The sequence below is a fragment of the Mirounga angustirostris genome, unplaced genomic scaffold (assembly GCF_029215605.1).
Source record: "Mirounga angustirostris isolate CCGP_5_RB_7025 unplaced genomic scaffold, mMirAng1.0.hap1 SCAF_6, whole genome shotgun sequence".
Classification (NCBI taxonomy): domain Eukaryota; kingdom Metazoa; phylum Chordata; class Mammalia; order Carnivora; family Phocidae; genus Mirounga; species Mirounga angustirostris.
In genome coordinates, this window is record NW_026991714.1 from 98,698,528 (window position 1) to 98,722,818 (window position 24,291).

The following is a 24,291-nucleotide window of genomic DNA, read 5'->3' on the forward strand; positions in this document are numbered from 1 at the left end:
TGCCCCCGCTTCCTTTCACGCTGCTGCCGCCCGTGGGTGGTTGTGGCCACCGAGCCCAGAAGGAGGCGGCGGCGGCGGCGGCGGCGGCAGCGGCGGCAGCGGCGGCAGCAGCGGCAGCGAATGATGCCTGGGAAACTCCTCTGGGGGGACATTATGGAGCTGGAGGCACCCTTGGAGGAGACCGAGAGCCAAAGGAAGGAGAGGCAAAAGGTGCGCTGAGGATGGGCCGCGCCTCTTTTTGGGCTGCGCCGGCTTGGGCGGGGAGGGGATCTGTCTCAGATCTGATGGCCTGTCACAACCCGGCCGGAGCATCCCAGGGCCTCCCCTCGCGCAGCCCTTGTCCCTTTGAGGTCGCTCCGGGCCCATTCCCACCTCCATACCCGTAACCTGCAGAAGGGCTGCACTACGCTTTGGCCTGGCGCCCTGTGCTCCCTCAGCCCTTCCCGTGGGAGCCTAAGAGATGGGCAGACTCAGGTTCCCATCACCGCGGAATCTGTTCTTTCTTTCCTCTTTTTCCTTAAGCAACGAGGCCTGTTCGGTTCTTATGGGCTGTCTTAGAAGATGATTAAGAAAGATGGTTGCCTTGAATATGTGTTACTTCTCCGTCACCCTGACCTGTGAGGGAGAGTCTTGGGGAAATAGATCTTAGGTTTACAAACCTCGGTAGCTAGTGTTTAGAGGCTTAAGGAAATGTGTCACAGCCAGCATTGCTAGGAGTTGGCTGTGATGGAGATCGTGTGGGTTGTTTCACTAGTAGGCTTTACTGTTAGTATTTTCATTCAGTCCACAAGTATCTAATGAGCTTACTTTGTGCCACACTCTGCTGGCACCAAGGAGTTCAAATAAGTCCCTTCCCTCAAGGACCCTGTAGAGGGGTTGCCGAGAATTCCCATCCCCACCCTCAAAAGAAGGAGACCCAGAGAAAAGACAGCAGAGCTTAGGTGGGTGAGGAAGCTGTATTTGAAGGCTGACTTTTGACAAAAAAATGGAAATATTCTGTATAGCTCCAGAGAGCAGAACTTACCTTTCCTACCTTATCACCAAGGTAAACTTTGCCATTCCAGCCAACCAGTTATTTTTTGTCTGTGTGGTGAAATATACATAACATAAAATTTACCATTTTAACTATCTTAAAGTGTAAGTTTTGTAGCATTAAGTACATTCACATTGTTCTGTAGCTATCACCGCCATTCATCTCTGCAACTGAAACTCTGTTCCCCTTAAATACCAACTTCCCATTGCCCCCTCTCCTCCGTCCCTGGAAATCACCATTCTACTTTCTGTCACTATGAATTTCACCTCTCTAGATACCTTATGTAAGTGGAATCACCAAGCAGTTGTAATTTTGGCTCCTCCTGAAATGCCTGTATCTCCTTTTGCATTCAAATCCTATCTATTGGGGTGCCTGGGTGGCTCAGTTGGTTGAGTGTCTGCCTTGGGATCAGGTCATGATCCCAGAGTCCTGGGATTAGGCCCTGCTTTGGGCTCCCTGCTCAGCGGGGAGCCTGCTTCTCCCTCTCCCTTTGCTGCTCCCCCTGCTTGTGCACGTGTTCTCTCTCTCTCAAATAAATGAAATCTTAAAAGCAACAACAAAAAACAAATCCTGTCTGTCTGTCAAGGTTTAGTTTATGTGTCTGTTCTTTTTTTTTTTAAGATTTTATTTATTTGACAGGGAGAGAGAGAGCGCGAGCGCACAAGCAGGGGGAGTGGCAGGCAGAGGCAGAGGGAGAAGCAGGCTCCCCGCAGAGCAGAGGGAGCCCAATGTAGGACTCTATCCCAGGACCCCGGGATCATGACCTGAGCCGAAGGCAGTCGCCTAACCAACTGAGCCACCGAGGAGCCCTACGTGTTTATTCTAAACATTCTACTATACACGTCCAGTAATCTCATTCCCCTTTGAAGTCTTGTTCCAGTGCTATCTTTGTAAAGTTAGCTCACTTTTCCCTTTTGTATCCTCTCCAAAATGTTTCCTAAGATTCTTGAGGGAAATGGCCATATACTTGTCCATCCTTACATATCAATACATTCTTGTAAATTGGTGGCTTTCACGTTGTAGATTCTCCAGAAATACTTGTTGATTTTCCTCTAACTATGAAAGATAACTAAAGATTGGGAAGCAGATTGGAGTACCAACTAATAGAAACAGCATTCGGGTAGTGATCTGGCACTGAGTTGAAGATAAGTTTGGTTTGGGTATGTAGAGCTATGGAGCTAGGCCTTAGGTTCTCAAAACTGGAGTGCAGGTGAGGAAAGAAGCATGGAAGTGTTTGTTGAAGCCATGAAAATGGTATGAAAGTATACACAAAGAACAGAGACTTAAGGAGCATCCACAGAAGGAGGAGGGAGAGGAACCATTGGAGAGGGTAGGTGTAAGAGGATAAGGAAGGGATATAGAGTGTCGTGGAAGCTGAGGAAGTGAACGGTGTCAAGCACTCACTACGGATCTGATGTGGAATGATGTATTTCATCACTGAGTTTGGACTTGGGGTCTCACTTTACCTTGCTTCATGTTCCTGAAGTATGGGGCCCAAAGGTGATTCTCACCCCAAGGCTGGCTCTGTAAATAACCTTGTTTTTCTATAGAACTTGTTGGTTTGGGGAGATGTGGGCTAGTTCAGTTAATGAAAGATCAAATGTTGTAACATGTAACTGTATAACTTATGTTAATGTAAAGCTCTACTGTTTACAAAGCATTTTCACATATGTTATTCTGTTTTCACAGCATCTCCTCCATTTTATGGATGAGAAAATTGTATGTGAAAGTACTCTGTAAAATTTATGTAAATCCTGGTGAAAATTTTGGTGGTGGTAGTTTTTGCTATCACTAATAACTACTTTGTAATTTATTTTGAATATTTGACCAAGTAATTTCGAAGTGTTAAATTGCCAAATAATTTCTTGTTGTTTGCACATATTAAAACACTGGTTGGGGGGCGCCTGGGTGGCTCAGTTGGTTGAGCGACTGCCTTCGGCTCAGGTCATGATCCTGGAGTCCCGGGATCGAGTCCCACGTCGGGCTCCCTGCTCGGCGGGGAGTCTGCTTCTCCCTCTGACCCTCCCCTCTCTCATGTGCTCTCTCTCTCTCTCATTCTCTCTGTCTCAAATAAATAAATAAAATCTTTAAAAAAAAAAAAAAACACTGGTTGGTCACCAGTTTGGCATTTTTTTTTTTAAATTTTAAAGATTTTATCCATTTATTTGACAGAGAGAGAGAGGGAACACAAGCAGGGGGAGTGGGAGAGGGAGAAGCAGGCTTCCTGCCAAGCAGGGAGCCTGATGAGGGGCTCGATCCCAGGACCCTGAGATCATGACCTGAGCTGAAGGCAGACACTTAACGACTGAGCCACCCAGGCACCCCCACTTTGGCATTTTAAAACTAAAGTTGCAGAGTTGTCTTTTTTTTTTTTTTAAGTTCTAATAATTAAAAAACTTTAAAAAGGTTTCAAGGATTACATATACTTGCCTTTCCATGGGAGTATAACAGTTGGAGCTTTACGTGAATGACAGTTTTGTTTGGTTTGTATATTCTTTAATCTGTTAATTATCAAAGTTCAAAAAGGAAACATGATGTGAAAAGAGCATGGGCTTTCAAATTAGACAGAGCTTGATTACTAGCACTTCCACTTGAAGGAAATCCTGCATGTGACTCTTTGGCCAGTTACTTACCTCTAAGAACTTCTGTTTCCTCATCAGTAAAATGGCAAAGGTACAAAGGTAATACAGGTTCGCTATCCCTTATCCAAAATCCTTGGGGCTGATTCAGAATTCTGGGGATTTTTAGAAGGATAACACCCCAGTAGGGTTTGGGGCCCCCAGTTTATAATCAAACACGTTAATATCAAATGTGAATATGCATAATAAGTGGAATAAATAAAGGTTATAAATAGCCTCACATCAGTTCGAGTCAAATTTCCCCACCAAATGAGTTCAGGTTAGGTGAGGTTTTGTCTCCAAATAAGTTACCAAAAAACTTTCGGTTTTCAGAGCTTTATGGATATCGGAATTTCGGATAAGGGATTATGGACCTGTACTTCCCTTATAGGGTTGTTATGAAGATTTAAACAAGATAAGCCGAAAACACATTACACAATGCTGGGTAGGTACTCAATAATTATTAACTTTTTTTTCTCTTGGAGATAGAAGTTTTTGTTTGTTTGCTTTTTAATTTATAAATCTCGGGTTCTCATCTTTTTCTGAAAGGAGCTATTTTGATTTCCCTTAAATCATGTAATGGGATCAGAGAGGGGCTAGAGGCCAAGTCTTGAGAATGCAAGAAATGGGATGAGAAAGAAAGCAAGAGGTGAGGCTTAGGCTTGGCATTAGCAACCAGTCTAGATTTTTACCAGGTAACTTTTCAAGGTGATGGTCGATTGAGCTTTGCTGGTTGGGGAGTCAACGGTCTAAGTTCTCTAGAGTCTTAAGAGGAAAGCTTGTGACCCTCTTGTTGCTTCTTTGTTTTTCCACAGAGTGATAGAAGGAAGTCAAGGCACCATTATGACTCAGATGAGAAATCAGAAACAAGAGAAAATGGTGTTACAGATAACTTGGATGCTCCCAAGCCCAAAAAAGCTAAAATGAAAGAGAAGCTAAATGGAGACACTGAAGAAGGATGTAATAATAGACTTTCAGATGAATTTTCTAAATCTCATAAGTCAAGAAGAAAAGATCTGTCAAATGGAGATATTGGTGAATATGAAAAAAAATCAAAGCGAATGTCATCCTTAGATAGTTCTACTCATAAATCAAGTGATAATAAACTAGAGGAGGTATGAATACTTTTTGTTATGCATTTGCCATTATCCTTGAAATACAGGCTAATTTGATTTTTTAGACTAATTAGAATTGATTCCATAACGTTTCCTGCTTAGTGTCCAGTACCCTCAGGTGGACAGTGGAGTCTATAGCTGAAACCTGATGAGCCTTTTATTCTTTGTCCCTTGTTTCTGTCATTATATTGCCTTTTTCTTTGGGTGGAGGTGGGGGGGGATGTAAATGTAAACTTTTCCTGTACATTTGGGTTCCTAGTTTTTCCAAATTGCTTATTGATGGTCACCTACTTGATTTCTTATGGTTATTTCAGTCCCTACCAGTACTCATGAATTGACGTCTGACTTCCTGAAACAAGGTACATAAAGCCTCTTGACTTTGTGTATTTTGCCTTCTGCTTTTTCTGCTTCTGTAACAATAGCAACTCTAAGTGATCTTTAGATCTTATTGTAACTCAATCTTAAAGCTGTTTGCATTTTTAAACAAAAATGAAACCTAAAAATGATCTGAAGAAATCTGTTCTGGATATTAATTTTTTGGGAGGTGTAGAAAACATGCTTAGTGTAGAATTTGCTTTGCTGGACCCATTGCTTTTGCCCATACCTGTTAGAGTAGATATTTTCTTGCACAGAATTTATTCAATTTGTTCTTGCAGGTTTCCTCTAGCAGAGTTCATAGATTTGTCTAGGTATCATAAATTGTCAGTAACTCAAGTCCTCCGAAAGAAACAACATTGAAAGTCTTGATAATTCTTGGTAATCAGTAGTTCTTTATATTTTAAAATCTGATGGTTGCCAATAATTTAAATACATCTGAGCCTAATTTAATGTGTAATCTTTGGAGAGCTTTGGGAAAACATGTTGAATTTTTGCCTTAAAATACGGCATTTTTTTATTTGTGAATTTGGTATTTGTCAGGAAGCACATATGTTAGAGAGTTGATATAAATAAGGCCCTACAAATTTGTATTGCTAGTAGCAGAATGTACGGGGTTGCTTTTGCTCTGTTGGGATTTTACCGGTACAATGCTTTGTATTATAATAGGCTTAATTGTTTATTATTTTTTTAGATCACACTTGGGTTCAGGAATTCTACTTCTAGGCATTTATCTTCCTAAAGAGATAATCATGAGGTGTGCAGGGATGTATGAAACTCTTATCACAGTGTTGTTGATCCTAGCAAAAAATTTATGCATCCTAAATGTCTGATAGTAGGCAGTTGATTTTAGAAAATATGCTAGATCTATGCAATAGATGACATCTATCCTAAAGGTTGTGGAAGAGTGTTAAAAAGGTATTCAGGGGGTGCCTGGCTGGCTCAGTAGAGCGTGTAACTCTTGATCTCAGGGTCATGAGTTCAAAAAAAAAAAATAATAATTATTAAAAGGTATTCAGTGTATCCTATTAAATGAAAAAAACACACATTACAATACAGTATATACAGTATTGTTTTTATTTAAAAACATTTAGGGGTGCCTGACTGGCTCAATTGGTAGAGCATGTGACTTAATCTCAGCATCATGAGTTTGAGCCCCACGTTGGATGTGGAGATTATTTAAAAATAAATAAATAAAATTCATATGTGCATAGACTGAAGTTTGGAGGAGTGTTTGTTTCAAATGTGGCTTTAGCTGACTGGATTATAGTTTTATTTCTGTTTATATGTGGCTTCTACAATGAAAATGTATTACTTTTGTAATAAATTTTTTTTTCTTTTTAATCTTAAGATAATAGCCTTGAGGTTTACTTAAATGGCTTACAATTTCAGTTTGATATTATGTCTTTTATCTGGTTCTCTGTTTGAAACTGCTATTGTGTATGATTCTGGAACTACTTTCTTTAAACATAGCAATAATAAAGTTAACAGATATATTGTCTTCGTTCTGTATACACATTGACTAGTATACACAGTTTTCAGTAGATGTTAAATGATTATGTCATGCTAACCTGTGTATGTGTTAAAGAAATTTTCAAGCTTACAGGAACTTTTCTTTGTTTTGGTGACCTAAAACATGCTATTTAGAGCCATAGAACAACTTTTTTTAACATTTATTTTTAGAAACAATTTACTTTCCTCATTGTGTAATTTTTTTTAGGTTGGTTTGTAGGCTTCTGTTAGATCTTGTAATTAATATTGTCTGTATCTGTGAATATGACTTAGATGATCAAATAGCTCTTCTGTAATGTCTCAATCAAATGGAAATATATTTTGATTTATGTAGTAGATGTATTTTCAAAGGGAGTTTTATTTGTGAGTTAATAATTTTAAAATGTACTGTAGGAGGGGCGCCGGGGTGGCTCAGTCGGTTAAGTGTCCGACTCTTGATTTCGGCTCAGGTTGTGATCTCATGGAGCCTGATGTTGGGCTTCATGCTGGGCATGGAGCCTGCTTAAGATTCTCTCTCTCTCCCTCTACCCCATCCCCCCCCCCAAAAAAAAGAAAAATGAGAAAAATAAAATGTACTGTGGGAAAATGTATTGAGTAAACTTGCTATTTAAAGGGATACTTTTGAAATTAAAAGGGTCTTCCACTAATGTATCATGTAAATTAATCTATAGAATTTTTGCAGGTACTAACTAAAGTTGATTTGTTAGCTCATTCACTAAAACGAAAAATGGTAAATGAGTAAGATTCTAAATATCTAGTTGAATATGAACTATATTAGTTAGAACTTTGATTTCATTTTGACAGACCCTAACACGTGAACAGAAAGAAGGAGCCTTCTCCAATTTCCCTATTTCTGAAGAGACAATAAAGCTTCTAAAAGGTACTGTGAATTTTAATGGATATACAACTGAAAATCTACAACTAGGATTTTATAAAAAATCTTTGCCTCTTCTGACCAAAAGGAGAATATAGGAAGTGTAAGAGAAATAGCTCTTCTTTAATTGCAGTTATTTCTACATCATCCTTTTTGATATTCTAACCGGTGTTTAACTTTAAATAATTGTATGTATTTGTCAGAAGTGTCAGAACAATTTTTTTTTTTTTAATTCCTCTTTGCGGTAGGAATAACTGTAAATATCACTAGGTATTGTATTTTTAGGCTGACGTTGAAGAATCTGGGTTGTCATTTTCAAATAAAAATATTTTTTCCTAAAGCTAATCTTAAATATATTTCAATGAAATCTCATTTTACAGGTCGAGGGGTATCATATCTCTTTCCTATTCAAGTTAAGACCTTTGGTCCTGTATATGAAGGAAAAGATTTAATTGCTCAAGCACGGACAGGAACAGGAAAGACATTCTCTTTTGCCATCCCCTTGATTGAAAGACTCCAAAGAAATCAAGAGACAATTAAAAAAAGCCGCTCACCAAAGGTAACCATTACAGGGAGTAAAAGGTTTAAAACATTAATGGAAAGGGAAAGGAAGAATATACTGATCTTAAGTTCAAGTACCCCCAAGATAGAAAAGTTAGCTCTGTGGCATAAAGTAAAAATTAGATCCTAAAGCAAAAATTAGTTGATTTTTAACATAAATCTCAAGTAAAGTTGAATGAAGTGGTTATTTTGCATATGAATGTAATGTGTATGGATCCATAGATGTCTTTGATAAATGTATGTTATGAAGCCAGCATGTCTAATTTTAGGTATGTTTATAGTGAGTATATTTAGTGACCTTCTCTTCTTTTTTTTCAGTCTTGATCTTTGCTTTTAAACAATGAATTTGCTAAAGAGGTATTCATTTATTTAATCATTCAGTAATAATATCCTCTATTTCACTGGTTGACTTTTTAAGAAGAGATTATAGAAATGATTTTGTTAGTCCCTATGTTATTGGGGTACTGGAGATCTGTCTTAATTATAGTAGAGAACAGAGAGGACTTAGTGAAATTTTAACCTAAAATTTGATGTTTTCAGAACCTATATTCACTTTAAGGTTAATAAAAGTGAAGAAGAAAAATAATCAGTATCATAATTTGAACAGATATGTGACTAAAAGTAATTTGTTCTTTGAGACTCCTAAATGGTATTGCAATATGAAAGTAAATTCACATGTATTAATATAATTAAGTCATAATGGTCTTGGATTAGGTTGGCTAACAGGAAATACCTTTTTTTTTTTTTAAAAAGATTTTATTTATTTATTTGAGACAGAGAGAATGAGAGAGAGCACATGAGAGGGGGAAGGGTCAGAGGGAGAAGCAGGCTCCCTGCCGAGCAGGGAGCCCGATGTGGGACTCGATCCCAGGACTCCAGGATCATGACCTGAGCCGAAAGCAGTCGCTTAACCAACTGAGCCGCCCAGGTGCCCAGGAAATACCTTTTTTAGAGAGTTTTTTTCCTTAGGTGAAATTAGGAAAGACTGCAAGTAATAGAAATAGGACACGTTCCAACACTGCCTTAAAAAGCTTTTATGCTAGAAGGACATCATTGGAGAGTCCAGCTCCACCACTTCTAGCTGTTTGATCTTGGGCAAAACTCTTTAACTTCTCTGAGACTCCGGTTCCTCATCTGTACAATTAGGATAATAATGCCACCTCATAGGGTTTTTGTGAGGATTGAATTATGTAATTCACGTAAAGCACTAGTTCTGTGCCAGGCACTGTTTGAAGTGTAAGGAATACAGTAACTTAAATTAACGTAAATCCCTGTCGCCATGGAGCTAATATTTTAGTGCATGAGACAGACAGTAAACAAATAAATAAAGCATAAATATTTTACATGACATGAGCGCTAAGGAGAAACAGTTAAGGGAGGAGTGAAGCATATGAAAAGAGGGTTAAGAACCTCATTGAGAAAGTGAGTTTTGAAGAGAGACCTGAAGGAAGAGGGGAGGGGAGGGTATTATAAATCTAAGTTATTGTTCTTGTTGTCATTTGTGTTGTCTTTATTTTTTAATGAATTTTTGTGTGTGTATGTGCTCTGTCTTTAAATACTATGACTTTAATGTTGAGATTCCTAGTTTTAAATGCACCTTAAAAAAAAGTCTTCTCAGTTTGAATTTAGATGTTTTTAGAAAAGTATCTTTTTATTTTTTAAACCTCTTGCTTAGGTTCTTGTTTTGGCTCCTACAAGGGAACTGGCAAACCAAGTAGCCAAAGACTTCAAAGATATCACTAGGAAACTCAGTGTGGCATGTTTTTATGGTGGAACATCCTATCAAAGCCAAAGTGAGTAAATACGTATGATAGTAGTGCAAAGATCTATTTGCTACTTAAATCTGAAGAAATAATGTGAAAACATATATTTGATCTTTATATATTACTGCTATTTCTCTCCTCTCACAGTTAATCATATTCGAAATGGTATTGACATCTTGGTCGGGACTCCTGGTCGTATCAAAGACCATCTGCAGAGCGGCCGATTAGATCTTTCTAAACTGCGCCATGTTGTGCTTGATGAAGTGGATCAAATGTTAGATTTAGGTTTTGCTGAACAAGTTGAAGATATTATCCATGAATCCTACAAAACTGGTATATCCTAATTCAAAATAAACCCATTAGCAATTATCCTTATATTTAAAAGCTTACAAATTTTTTATTTCATAATTATTATTACATTGTCCCCAGTGTTCTAACAAAGCTAAAGTTACTTGGTTCCTGTTCTCTTCCTGAACAAGAAAGTACAATGCGACCTTTAACTGTTTGTTAGCTTCCTATGCTTTCCTTCATGTATTATTTTTTATAGTCAGTAGATTTATTACTAACTCATTTTACTGATTTCTTTGCTCATTGTCCCTTTTTAAATTCTCACCTTTTTTCTGGGGTCAGTTTTCTTCATATTTTCCCGCAGTTTTGAAAGTTGAAAGTTTTAATAATTGTAATGAAGTTTGTATGTTCAAAATGGACCCCAAATTTTTAATTTTTTATGATTTCTTTGAAGTTTGGGGGGGATTTTCAGGAGCTGACTACATCATGGATGTTAAGAAAGCATTTGATTTTTTTTTGTTGTTTATTTAAGATTCTGAAGACAATCCTCAGACTTTACTTTTTTCTGCAACTTGCCCACAGTGGGTATACAAAGTTGCAAAAAAATACATGAAATCCAGATACGAACAGGTTGACCTTGTCGGAAAAATGACTCAAAAGGCTGCAACTACTGTGGAAGTAAGTAGCTTTCTGGCATGATAGATTGTAGCTTTTAGTTGGTATTTGAAATTTGTTGAAGCTAAACTTAAGTTTTGGGTACTAGTTCAGGCCAAATCCCATCCCTTCCCTTTCCCTTTCTTTCTAAGATTATTCATTTGTTTGTCAGAGAGAGAGAGCACACACGTACAAGCAGGGGGAGTGGCAGGCAGAGGGAGAAGCAGGCCCCCTGCTGAGCAAGGAGCCTGATGTGGGACACATCCTAGGACTCTTGGGATCATGACCTGCGCTGAAGGCAGATGCTTAACTGACTGAGCCACCCAGGCATCCCCAAATCTTTCTTTTTGCCTTTAGTCAGTAAGATACCTGTGTATTTCTATGGTCTGAGACAGAGGAGTAGAATAGAATAAATCAGAGAAGAAAAGTATGTTAACAGACAAGTCCTAACAAGTGATATACAGGCAGCTGTAGAGAGAGACTTAAAGTATGTAGAAAAGGACAAAGGGGGCAGTTTATATCAATTTGAAGAGAATAGCACTGGGATAATGTGTTAAAAGCTTAGGTGAAAAAGTTAGATCTCCATCTCATACCCTATACCAAAAAAATTCTCAAAAGAATTTATTTTTTTAAAGATTTATTTAAGAGAGAGAGCGCGTGCACATGGGGTGGGAGGAGGGGCTGAGGGAGAGAGAATCACAAGTAGACTGTGCTGAGCGCCGAGCCCAAAGTGGGGCTCGATCCCATGACTCCCAAGATCATGACCTGAGCCAAAACCAAGAGTCAGACACTTGACTGCGCCACCCAGGTGCCCCCTCAAAAGAATTTTAAAAAGTGAGCCATAAAATCATTTAAAGCAGTGTAGATGAACAGTTGATTTCAGGAAAGGGAAAGCTTTTCTAAACATAAAGTCAGAAGAAGATACCATAAAGGAAAAGGATAATTTTCACTCCATAAAAATTCAAACTAATAGTATATTTTTAAAAAAAAATTAGGGGGGGGTGGTGCCTGGCTGGCTCAGTCAGAAAGTGTGACTTGATCTCAGGGTCATGAGTTTGAGTCCCATGTTGGATGTAGAACTTACTTAAAAGGAAAGGAAAGAAAACGGAAAAGAGATTGGAATGGAATTAAGGTAATATTCGCATTTATGAAAGGTACCGTATACGTCACTTTCCATTTAATAGATGTATGTATATGTGTATGTGTACGTAAATAAAAATAGTCTAAATAAGCAATAGTATAATGTATAAGTACAGTGGAATGGTTAAAAAGAATGAATTTGGGGGCGCTCGGGTGGCTCAGTTAAGCGTGTGCCGTCAGCTCAGGTCATGATCCCAGGATCCTGGGATCAAGCCCCGCATCAGGCTCCCTGTTCAGTGGGGAGACTACTTCTCCCTCTCCCTCTGCTGCTCCCCCTGCTTGTGCTCTCTCTCTCTGTCAAATAAATAAATAAAATCTTTAAAAGAGAGAGAGAGAATGAATTTGAGTGGCAAAAACTAAATTATAAAATGATACATATAGAATTATACTGTATATATATATCTAGAGATCATGACCTGAGCCGAAGGACAGACACTTAACTGCCTAAGCCACCTGGGCGCCCCTAGAGTTATACTATATTTTCCAAAAAATAGACAAATAATGCTAAATGGATTCTTTAGATATTTATGTAAATGTATAGAGATAGGTTGGAAAGAGAAATATCAAATTACTGGTAATAATCACTTCTGGAAAAGAGAACTTATAGTACAGAATAGTGAAAGGAAGCTAGCTTTTGTATTTTGTAATGGCTGAAAATTTTCTTTCTTTCTTTTTTTTTTTTTAAAGATTTTATTTATTTATTTGACAGAGAGAGAGCACAGATAGGCAGAGTAGCAGGCAGAGGGAGAAGCAGGCTCTCCACAGAGCAGAGAGCCCGATGTGGGGCTCGATCCAAGGGCCCCGGCATCATGACGTGAGCTGAAGGCAGACGCCCAACCGACTGAGCCACTCAGGCACCCCTGGCTGAAAATTTTCTGGGAGTAAAATGTATCAGTGAAAAAAATTTATTAAGGATGTTTTCGAACATATGCAGAAATTGAGTATTTATAAGGGACCTGATGTACCCATCACCAGGCTTTAAGGATGATCTTTTCTAAACCCCCATACCTTCTTCATTCCTACCTTTCTTTTTTTTTTTTTTTTTAAGATTTTATTTATTTATTTGTCAAAGAGAGAGAGCACAAGCAGGGGGAGTGGCAGGCAGAGGGAGAAGTAGGCTCCCCGTTGAGTAGGGAGCCGGATGTGGTGTTCGATCCCTGGACCCTGGGATCATGACCTCAGCCGAAGGCAGCTGCTTAACCGACTGAGCCACCCAGGTGTCCCTCATTCCTACCTTTGAAGCAATCCAGTCATCCTTTCATTTTCATGTAATTGTATATAATTTTTAAAGGATAAGTATTCTTTTGGGGCATCTGTGTGGCTCAGTCAGTTAAGCGTCTGCCTTCGGCTCAGGTCATGATCCCCAGGGTCCTGGGATCGAGCCCCACATCGGGCTCCCTGCTCAGCTTCCTGCTCTGCTGCTCACTCTCCCTCTGTGCTCTCCCTCACTTTCGCTCTCACAAATAAATAAAATCTTTAAAAAATAAATAAAGGATAAGTATTCTTCAAAAAACAAAACAAAAACCACAGTTATTATCACAGTAGGAAAAACCCAGTGCTGCTTTAGTATTATTAAATATCTAGTATCCACATTACCCTAGTTGTCTTTTTTTTTAAATAGTTTCAGTCTGGATCCAAATAAGATCTTTAAATTGCCACTGGTTTGGGGTGCTGGGGTGGCTCAGTCGGTTTAAGCGCCCAACTCTTGATTTCAGCTCAGGTCTTGATCTCAGGGTTAGGACTTTCAAGCCCTGCCTACTTAAAAAAAGATAAATTGCCACTGGTTTATTTTTCTCTTAAATCTTTTATAATGTACATGTTCCTCTGTCTCTTTTTTCTTCCAATTTTTTGTTAAAAGGAAATGATCATTTTTGAAATGATGAATTTCCCACAGTCTCAATTTAGCTGATTTGCATTTCTGTGGGTATTATTTAACATGTCCCTCCACCTTCATTTTCCTGTGAATTGATGGTTGGATTGTGAGGCTTGATCAGATTTAGATTGTTTTGTTTTGTTTTTTTGAGAATGGGGAAGAAGCAAGACTTTGTCATAGGTGGTACAAATGATTCTTTGGTTTCTTCTTTGTTCTTTTCTATTTTCTAGGTGCTCTGTAATTAATATGTATTACATTTTAAAAACAATTTTTTGAGATACATGTTAAAATGCACAGATTTAGAATATACATCAGTTTTCCTCCAACATTGTTTTATTTATTATTATTACTGTTTTAAAAATTCTTTACTTAAAAATCAATTTAGTTAACATATATTGTATTATTAGTTTCAGGGGTAGAATTTAGAGATTCATCAGTTGCATGTAACACCCAGTGCTCATTGCGTTAAGTGGCCTCTTTAAAGCCCATCACCCAGTTACCCCATCTCCCCATCCACCTCCCCAACATTATTGTTTTAAAGATTTTATTTTTTTAATTCTTTTTACTTTTATTTCATTTTATTATTTTTTAAATATTGTATTTTGTTATTTGTCAGAGAGAGGGAGAGAAAGAGCCTAAGCAGGGGGAGCAGCAGGCAGAGGGAAAAGTGGGGAGCCCGAGGCGGGACTCAATCCCAGGACCCTGGGATCATGACCTGAGCAGAAGGCAGACACTTTTTGACCGACTGATCCACCAGGTGCCCCAAGTCAAAAGAGTTTTACAGTGACCACTCATATAGCCACCAGCTAGATCCTACCATTAATATTTCACTATATATGAATTTCACTTTATATTTCACTTATATCCATCTTTTTTATTCCTTTCATATTGCAGAAATGAGCATAGTTCCTCATAAGTACTTTAGCATGTATATTGTTAACTAGAGTTCGATGTTTTCAAATTTTTTGAGGTAAAATTCACAAAATTAAATAAACTGTATATAACATCTACAATTGAGTGTTTGTACATACGTGATGTTCTGCAACCATAGCTTCTCTCTACTGCCAGAACTTCATCACCCCAAAAGGAAACCCCATAACCATGAAGCAGTTAGTTCCTCCCCATTCTCCCTTTTTCCTAGCCCCTGGCATCACCAATCTGCTTTCTGTCCCTAGGGACTTACCTATTTTGCATACTTCATATAAATGTGATCATATAATATGTGACTTTTTGTGTTGGGCTTCTTTTAGTTAGTATATTTTTGAGGTTCATATAACATTTAGTTTTTAAAAGATAAGATTTACATACAATAAACCCAGAATTTTAAGTACATTTGTTCAGTTTCGACAAATTCGTAACATGTGTATCACCCAAACCCCTACCCCAATATAGAAATATTACCATCATCCCAGAAATTTCCCTCATGTCCCTACTCAGTCAAGTCCCCCATCCAGAGATAGCTACTGTTCTGATTTCTTTTCTTTTTTTTTTTTTAAGTGGGCATGGAGCCTGCTTAAAAACATGGGGCTTAAACTCACTACCCTGAGATTGAGACCTGAGCTGAGATCAAGAGTCAGCCACTTAACTGACTGAGCCACCCAGGCTCCCTTGTTCTGAATTTTTTCTACCGTAGATTAGCTTTGCCTATTCTAGAGCTTGATATAAATGGAATCCTGTGTGTATTCTCTTTCTGTAAGGCTTCATTTACCTAGCATATGTTTTGAGATTAATCCATATTGTTGCATGTATCAGTAGTTGATTCTTTTCTCTTTTTTTTAGCTCCTTTTAATTATTGAATAGTATTACATTGTATAAATATACTACAATTTGTTTATCCTTTCACCTGTTGATGGCCATTTGTATATTGTTTTTAAGTGGGTTTGGGGAGAATTGTTTTATTGTATGCCAGAAAGGTCGATTCTTGAACAAATAGAAAAAACATATACAAAATAAGTCTTTTTCACTAATTTTAATGAAACAGATACTTGGTATTTTCTTTCCTCAAAGCATTTGGCCATCCAGTGCCATTGGTCTCAGAGGCCAGCAGTTATTGGAGACGTCCTTCAAGTCTACAGTGGGTCTGAAGGGAGGGCTATTATTTTCTGTGAAACCAAAAAGAATGTAACTGAAATGGCCATGAATCCACATATAAAACAGGTAAGTATTTTCTCATGCTTTCTCTAATTGAGATTATAGGGATGATTCATTGAACAAAAATACTGTCCTTTGTGGACTAGGTTTGATAATCTTTTTTTTTTTTTTTTTTTTTATGAGAGAAAGAGAAGGGCGGGGAAGAGAGAGCATGCCTGGGGGTACAGAGAGAAAGGCAGAGGGAGAGGGAGAGAGAGAGAATCCCAAGCAGGCTCCCTGCCCAGTATGGAGCCCAGCAGGGGAGGCTTGATCTCACGACTCTGAGATCATGAGCCGAAATCAAGAGTCAGACACTTAACCGACTGAGCCATCCAGGCACCCCAAGATTGTCAGTTTTAGAATTGAGTCTAATTCAGAAGGAAGTTATAGCCAGCCTGTCATGATCTTTTAAGTCAGGATAGAAGTCTACCCATTTTCCTGAGAAGGCTTTTTTAAGACTTTGCATAATGTGATCTTGAAAATATAAAAGTGAAACAAAATGAGTTTCTGTGAGCAAGAGGGGGTAGTATTTTAAAGTTGTGTTATAAAATGAATCACAAATATTTATTGAATGAATGGCTCAGAATACTAAGTCTATATGTCTTTTTTAACTTTTTATAGTAGAAAATTTTAAACATATACAAAAGTTGACAGTGTAATGAACCCCTGTGTATTCATTCTCCAGCTGCAACAGTTATCCTATTTCATCCACATGCCCACTCACTTCCTGCTCCTGAATTATTTTGATGGAAACCCTAGATAACGTATTATTACATCCATAAATAATTGGATATGTGTCTCTAAAAGAAAAGAATTGTTTTTGGGGCGCCTGGGTGGCTCAGTCGTTAAGCGTCTGCCTTCGGCTCAGGTCATGATCCCAGGGTCCTGGGATCGAGCCCCGCATCGGGCTCCCTGTTCGGCGGGAAGCCTGCTTCTCCCTCTCCCACTCCCCCTGCTTGTGTTCCTGCTCTCACTATCTCTCTGTCAAATAAATAAAATCTTTAAAAAAAAAAAAAAAGAAAAGAAAAGAATTGTTTTTTTTAAAGATTTTATTAATCTATTTGACAGAGAGAGACACAGCGAGAGAGGGAACACAAGCGGGGGAGTGGGAGAGGGAGAAGCAGGCTTCCCGCCGAGCCCGATGCAGGGCTCGATCCCATGACCCTGGGATCATGACCTGAGCCGAAGGCAGATGCTTAACGACTGAGCCACCCAGGCGCCCCAATACTGTTACCACATTTAAAAATAACAGTAATTAATATCTTCAAATGTCAACTAGTGTTCAGATTGTCGATTGCCTCATGATTGTTTTTTCTTTTATAGTTTTTGTCTTGAATCTGGATCCAAATAAGATTCGTAAATTGTGTGATTTCATTAAGTCTCTTTAATATATGGATTCCTTTCTCATCTATTTTCTTTTAAACATTTTTTTAAAGATTTTATTTATTTATTTGCCAGAGAGAGAGCACAAGTAGGCAGAGTAGCAGGCAGAGGGAGAGGGAGAAGCAGATATCCCGCTGATCAGGGAGCCCGATGCAGGGCTTGATCCCAGGACCCTGGGAGCATGACCTTAGCCAAAGGCAGATGCTTAACCGACTGAGCCACACAGGCGCCCCTCATCTATTTTTTTTCTTACAGCTTTTTTTGTTGTTTAAGAAACCAAGTTTCCATAATCTAGAGTATTGCTTCCTTGTGGCATCATTTAACATGTTCCTCTGTCTTCTGTATTTTCTGAAAATTTGGGTTGGTTTGTTTAATTAGGGCAAAACTATGTTATAGGAGTATATAATGTGTAGCTCGCTCTCTTTTTGTGATATTAACATCCATTGATAGTAATGCTATCAGTTCTTATGTCAGTATCTGTCCAATCATTTCTGTTGTTTGTGACTTGTTATCTAGTAGATTCCTGAAGAAGGGCTTATGGAAATAATATTGCCTGTTAATAATAGCATATTTGTAAATTTATACCTGAAAACCATTTGGCTAGATATTAAAATTCTTGGTTCATGTTTTCTTTCCTTCATTGTCTTGAATATATTTTGCCATTGTTTTGGGGGTAAAGCATTCTGTAAAAAGTCTGATTCCAGTCTGTTTTTTTTTTTTTTCTTATAATATTTTGCCTTCAGGCAAAAGACTTTCTAAATTTTTCTTTAAAAATCAGGGGCCCCTGGCTCAGGTTAAGTGTCCAACTCTTGGTTTCGGCTCAGGTTATGATCTTATGGGTTGTGAGATTGAGCCCCACATCAGGCTCTGCACTCAGCGGGGAGTCTGAAGATTCTCTCCTTCTGCCCTTCCCCACACTCGCACAGGTACTGTTTCTCTCTCTCTAAAATAAATAAATCTTTAAATCAGTAGTTTTTTTTTTTTTAAATCAGTAGTTTTATTTGAATGTATTTTGTATTGTTCGTGGTCACTTTTTGTGGGTACCCTGTAGCTTCAAATATATTTTTTAATATTTCAGCAAAATTTTCTTGAATTATAATTTTTTGGTGTTTGGTTTGTCTGATTGCCTTTTTTTTTCTTTAGGTCCTCTTTCTATGTTGGTTTCTTTTTTTTTTTTCTCTTCTTTGTCACTTTATCTCAAATCCTTTTCATCTCTTTATTTCACTTTTTCAAGATTTCCTATTTTTAAGGCATTAGCTCTTATGTTTGCTCAATCTTCTATTCCTTCCGGTAAAGTCTTCATTTGTGAAGAGTCTTTATCTTTCTGCTTCTTGGTTGAGTCATTTCACCTCTTTTTTTGTTTTTCTCATTTTGATTTTTCTTGTTCTTTCATGTATTATTTAAAAATTTCTCTTAGCTTATTCAGACACATAATGTTATACTTTCCATTTGTTTTGTTGGGCATGCCTTTCTAGAGCTCTTTCATGATTTGTGGGGATATTATTCTGCTTATTTTTTCCCTCTTCTAATTACTTTTTGTGGGATTCAGCTGTGGTCTTTTTAATTAAGTTTTTAATTTTATTTCCAGTATAATTAACATACAGTGTTATATTATTTCCAGGTGTACAGTACAGGATTCACCTATTCTATGCATTACTTAGTGCTCATGATGATGAGCATCTTTAATCCACATCATCTGTTTCACCCCTCCCCCAACTCTCCTCCCCTCTGGTAACTATCTGTTTGTTCTCTGTATTTAAGAGTTTGTTTCTTGGTTTATCTTTCTCCCTTTTTTTCTTTTTTTTCTTTGTTTATTTGTTTTCTTAAATTCCATATATGAGTAAAATCATACGGTATTTGTCCTTCTCTGACTCATTTCACTTAGCATCATACTCTCCAGCTCCATCCATGTTGCAAATGGTAAGATTTTGTTCTTTTTTTATGGCTGAATAATATTTCATTGTATATGCATACCATATCTCCTTTATCCATTCATCTGTCAGTGGACACTTGGGCTGCTTCCATAGTTTGGCTGTTGTAAATAATGCTGTAATAAACAAGGATGCATGTATCCCTTTGATTTAGTGTTTTGTATTTTTGGGGTAAATATCCAGTAGTACAATTACTGGATCTTAGGGTAGCTTAGGTAGCCTCTATTTCTAACTTTTTTTTTTTTTTTAAAGATTTTATTTATTTATTTGACAGAGAGAGAGACACAGCGAGAGAAGGAGCACGAGCAGGGGGAGTGGGAGAGGGAGAAGCAGGCTTCTTGCGGAGCAGGGAGCCCGATGTGGGGCTCGATCCCAGGACACTGGGATCATGACCTGAGCCGAAGGCAGATGCTTAACGACTGAGCCACCCAGGTGCCCCTTAATTTATTTTTTAATTAACATAAAATGTATTATTTGTTTCAGGGGTACAGGTCTGTGATTCATCAGTCTTACCCAATTCACAGCGCTCATCATAGCACATACCCTCCCCAGTGTCCATCACCCAGCCACCCCATCCTTCCCACCCTCCTCCACTCCAGCAACCCTCAGTTTGTTTCTTGAGATTAAGAGTCTCTTATGGTTTGTCTCCCTCTCTGGTTTCATACTGTTTTATTTTTTCCTCTCTTCCCCCATGATTCTCTGCCTTGTTCCTCTAATTCCACATATCAGCAAGATCATATGATAATTGTCTTTCTCTGATTGACTTATTTTGCTTAGCATAATACCCTCTAGTTCCATCCACGTCATTGCAAATGGCAAGAGTTCATTTTTTGATGACTGCATAACATTCCATTGTGTGTGTATATATATATATATATATATATATATATATATATATATATATATTCCACATTTTCTTTATCCATTCATCTGTCGATGGACATCTAGGCTCTTTCCATAGTTTGGCTATTGTGGACATTGCTGCTATAAACAGTGGGGTGCACGTGCCCCTTCAGATCACTACATTTGTATCTTTGGGGTAAATACCCGTATTGCAATTGCTGGGTCATAGGGTAGCTCTGTTTTCAGCTTTTCAGGGAACCTCCATACTGTTTTCCACAACGGCTGCACCAGTTTGCATTCCTACGAACAGTACACAAGGGTTCCTTTTTCTCTACATCCTTGCCACCTGCTGATTCTTGTGTTTTTGATTTTAGGTATTCTGACAGTGTAGGGTGATATTTCATTGTAGTTTTGATTTACATTTCCCTGGTCATGAGTGATATTAAGCATCTTTTCATGTGTCTGTTGACCATCTATTTGTATGTCTTTGGAGAAATGTCTGTTCATGTCTTTTGCCCATTTTTTAATTGGATTATTTGGGGTTTTTTGGTGTTAGGAATTGTGATCTTTACTATTGCTCATTTTTAGGTGAAATTAATCTTTTTTTTTTTAAGTTTTTTTTTTTTAAGTAATCTCTATACCCAACGTGGGGCTCAAACTCAACCCTAAGATCGAGAGTCGCATGCTGTACTGACTCAGCCAGCCAGTCACCCCTTGGGTGAAATTAATCTTTATGAACTTTAAATGGGGAGGCATGGGTCAGAATAGTTTTCAAGCTTCACAGCTGTAGAGCTGCTACTTCTGTTATTGTTTGGTGTGTAAATTATATCTCAATAAAGCTGTTTAAAAAAGAAAAGATCTCCTACTTTCTGAGCTCTGGCTGTCTTTTCCCTCATTTTTATCTGGATCTTCTTTTCCTTTGCTTCTGTGATCCCTGGCATCCTCAGTTTGGATCCTAGCTTCAACCCTTTCTCCTTACTGTGGGGCTTTGTCCTGGCAAGGGAGCATTGGTTTATAAATTTTGAAAGTTCATAAAGGGTCCAGCTGCTCCAGCCTCTTTCAGACCTTACCTCTGGATCCTGACAGTCGCCCTTCAGTGTACAAAAACTCTCCTAGTTTCAGCTGCTATTCTCAAATTGGTCCATTGTGCTTTCTAGGGATTATCTGTTCTTAGGACCAGCGAATCTCCCCCCTGCCCCATATATACAGGTCTTGTCCCTACCTGCTCATGTTTTGGAAATCATGAAAATATTTGTCTCTTACTTTTGTCATAGATGTCTGTGGATTTTTAAGTTTGTTATCCTAATTGCTCCGTTTGTTTTTATATGGGAACTGGAGATTCAAAGACTATGCTGTCGACATCTTCCCCAGTATTATTTTAACTGACTATAGTTTTAGCTCTTTATACAGTATACACGGACGACAATTGCTAAATAGTGAAAGTGATCAAGGGTAGTTGATTTACCTTTCCTGTTATTGCTTTAGAACACTCAGCAGCAATAGTGTTGCAGAAGCTATTGTTTTATCTCATAGGGAGGACTTGCCTTGCTGCAAAGACTGGGTGAGAATGTCCCTCTTACTGGATGCTAACCAGCTTCTATGGTTGAGAGCAATGCAGTTTCTCCTCTGCTGGTTTATTGTTTAGGTAAAAAGTAGTAGTAGCACATCATTATAAGTGATACAGGATTTTAGGGACTAATGGGAGAATTTTAGTGGTTAGTTTCTTTTTTTTTATTTTTAAATTGTAATTTTTTTCCTTTTTTTTCTTTTTTCTTTTTTTTTTTTTTAAAGAATTTATTTATTTATTTGAGAGAGAGAGAATGAGAGACAGAGAGCATGAGAGGGAGGAGGATCAGAGGGAGAAGCAGACTCCCTGCCAAGCAGTGAGCCCGATGCGGGACTCGATCCCGGGACTCCAGGATCATGACCTGAGCCGAAGGCAGTCGCTTAACCAACTGAGCCACTCAGGCCCCCTGTAATTTTTTTCTTAAGGTCAGGTTTTACCAAAACAATGCTTTCTTTTTTTTTTTTTTTTTTTAAGATCTTATTTATTTATTTGACAGAGAGACAGCGAGAGAGGGAACACAAGCAGGGGGAGTGGGAGAGGGAGAAGCAGGCTTCCCGCTGAGCAGGGAGCCCGATGGATGTGGGGCTGGATCCCAGGACCCTGGGATCATGATCTGAGCCGAAGGCAGACGCTTAACAACTGAGCCACCCAGGTGCCCCAGAACAATGCTTTCTTAATTCTAAACAATCACATGCATACATACACACACCCACGCATGCATTCACACAAACTTTTGGAAAATAATTTACTCATAAGTTGGAGACCTGGAAACCATCACTGGTAATATAAATGTATTATGTCCCTTCTTAGGACTAATTATCAAGTGAAAAAAATCAGTGTGTCAAATTTTTTTTAAAGATTTTATTTATTTGACAGAGAGAGACACAGAGAGAGAGGGAACACAGGCAGGGAAGTGGGAGAGGGAGAAGCAGAAGCAGGCTTCCTGCTGAGCAGAGAGCCTGATGCGGGACTTGATCCCAGGACCCCAGGATCATGACCTGAGCTGAAGGCAGACGCTTATCGACTGAGCCACCCAGGTGCTACTGTATCAAATTATTTATTTATTTATTTATTTATTTTTTAAAAGATTTTATTTATTTATTTGCGAGAGAGAATGAGAGAGAGCACGAGAGGGAGGAGGGTCAGAGGGAGAAGCAGACTCCCGGCTGAGCAGGGAGCCTGATGTGGCACTCGATCCCGGAACTCCAGGATCATGGCCTGAGCCGAAGGCAGTCGCTTAACCGACTGAGCCACCCAGGCGCCCTGTATCAAATTTTTTAAAAGTGACTTTGAGGGGGGGTAGGGGAATGGGGTAACTGGGTAATGGACATGGGGAGGGCACATGATGTAATGGGCACTGGGTATTGTGTAAGACTGATGAATCACTGAACTCTACCTCTTAAACTAATAATACATTATATGTTAATTGAATTAAAAATTTTTTAAAAAGTGGATTTGAAAATTTTACTATGAAAAACCATCCAATTTATTTTAAAGTATGTTTATGACTTAAAACACCAGTAAGGTAATAATGTTTCCTTTCTTGAGCATTTCTCTTACTTTGGGTTCTGTGATATCACAAAGGTTTTCTTCCTTCTCTGGCTAACCTTTCTCAGTTTTGTTGAGGTCTTTTTGTATTTTTTTTTTTTTTAAGATTTTATTTATTCATTTGAGACACAGAGATAGAGAGAGCATGAGCAGTGGGGGGAGACAGAGGGAGAGGGAGAAGCAGGCTCCCTGCTGAGCCAGGAGCCTGACATGGGGCTCGATCCCAGGACCCTGGAATCATGACCTGAGCCGAAAGCAGACGCTTAACCATCTGAGCCACCCAGGTGCCCCTCTTTTTGTATTCTTGTTCATACTTTAAATATTGGCATTCCTCACAGATCTAACGTCTGTACTTGTTTCTTCTCATTCGATGGATTCTTCCTGAGCATAGTGATTTATATCACAGACTTTGGAGTCACACATATTAGGGTTTAAATCCCAGTTGTATTACTAGCTGTGTAACCTTGAAGTCACTCCATATTTCTTTGCCCATGTTTCCCTTTTAAAAAGTGATATTAATGGGGCACCCGGGTGGCTCAGTCAGTTAAGCATCTGACTCTTGATTTCAGCTCAGGTCATGATCTCGGTGGTGGGATCGAGCCCCCTGTCAGGCTCCACAGAATCCCTGTTTGGGATTATCTCTCTCTCTCTGTCCCTTCCCACTCTGCTCACATGCTCGCTTGCTTACTCTCTCTCTCTCAAAATAAATAAATAAGTGATACTAAAAATAAATTTTTTCCACTTTGAAGGTTTAAATGAAGTCATTTATTTAAAGCATTTAGTACAATGGTTTTCTTAACAGCAAGCAGACAATAAGTATAGAAATAAAGAAGTATAGCTACATATGTAGATGCATATAACTAATCACTCCTATGGCTCTTGTGCATATGCTGATAATGTTTAAATCTTTTTCCAGGTTAGCTCTGTCTCCAGAATCTAGACCTATGTTTATCCTACTGGCCACAAACACCGCAACCCATTATTGGGTACCTAAAATTGAATTCATTCTTTTCTATTTTCCTATACCCATTCTGTCTCCAACATTCTCTATTGTTTTGTTTTTGGTTTTTTTTTAAGATTTTA

General features: G+C 38.4%; 1 protein-coding gene across 8 annotated transcripts in view; it reads left to right on the forward strand.

Moving 5' to 3' along the window:
- Positions 1–24,291, forward strand: part of DDX50 (DExD-box helicase 50) — a 37,980-nt gene continuing 13,689 nt past the window's right edge. The window contains exons 1-10 of one of the 8 annotated variants that reach the window (XM_064594725.1): positions 1–210; positions 4,043–4,096; positions 4,467–4,766; positions 7,458–7,533; positions 7,908–8,086; positions 9,764–9,881; positions 9,999–10,184; positions 10,672–10,817; positions 15,814–15,963; positions 18,144–18,245. In XM_064594725.1, coding sequence (XP_064450795.1) covers positions 121–210; positions 4,043–4,096; positions 4,467–4,766; positions 7,458–7,533; positions 7,908–8,086; positions 9,764–9,881; positions 9,999–10,184; positions 10,672–10,817; positions 15,814–15,963; positions 18,144–18,245 — 1,401 coding nt within the window. In that variant the 5' untranslated portion in view covers positions 1–120. Of the gene's footprint in view, positions 211–3,984; positions 4,097–4,466; positions 4,767–7,457; positions 7,534–7,907; positions 8,087–9,763; positions 9,882–9,998; positions 10,185–10,671; positions 10,818–15,813; positions 15,964–18,143; positions 18,246–24,291 lie in introns of all 8 variants that reach the window. The other 7 variants (XM_064594728.1, XM_064594724.1, XM_064594729.1 and 4 more) reach the window with 7 other exon arrangements.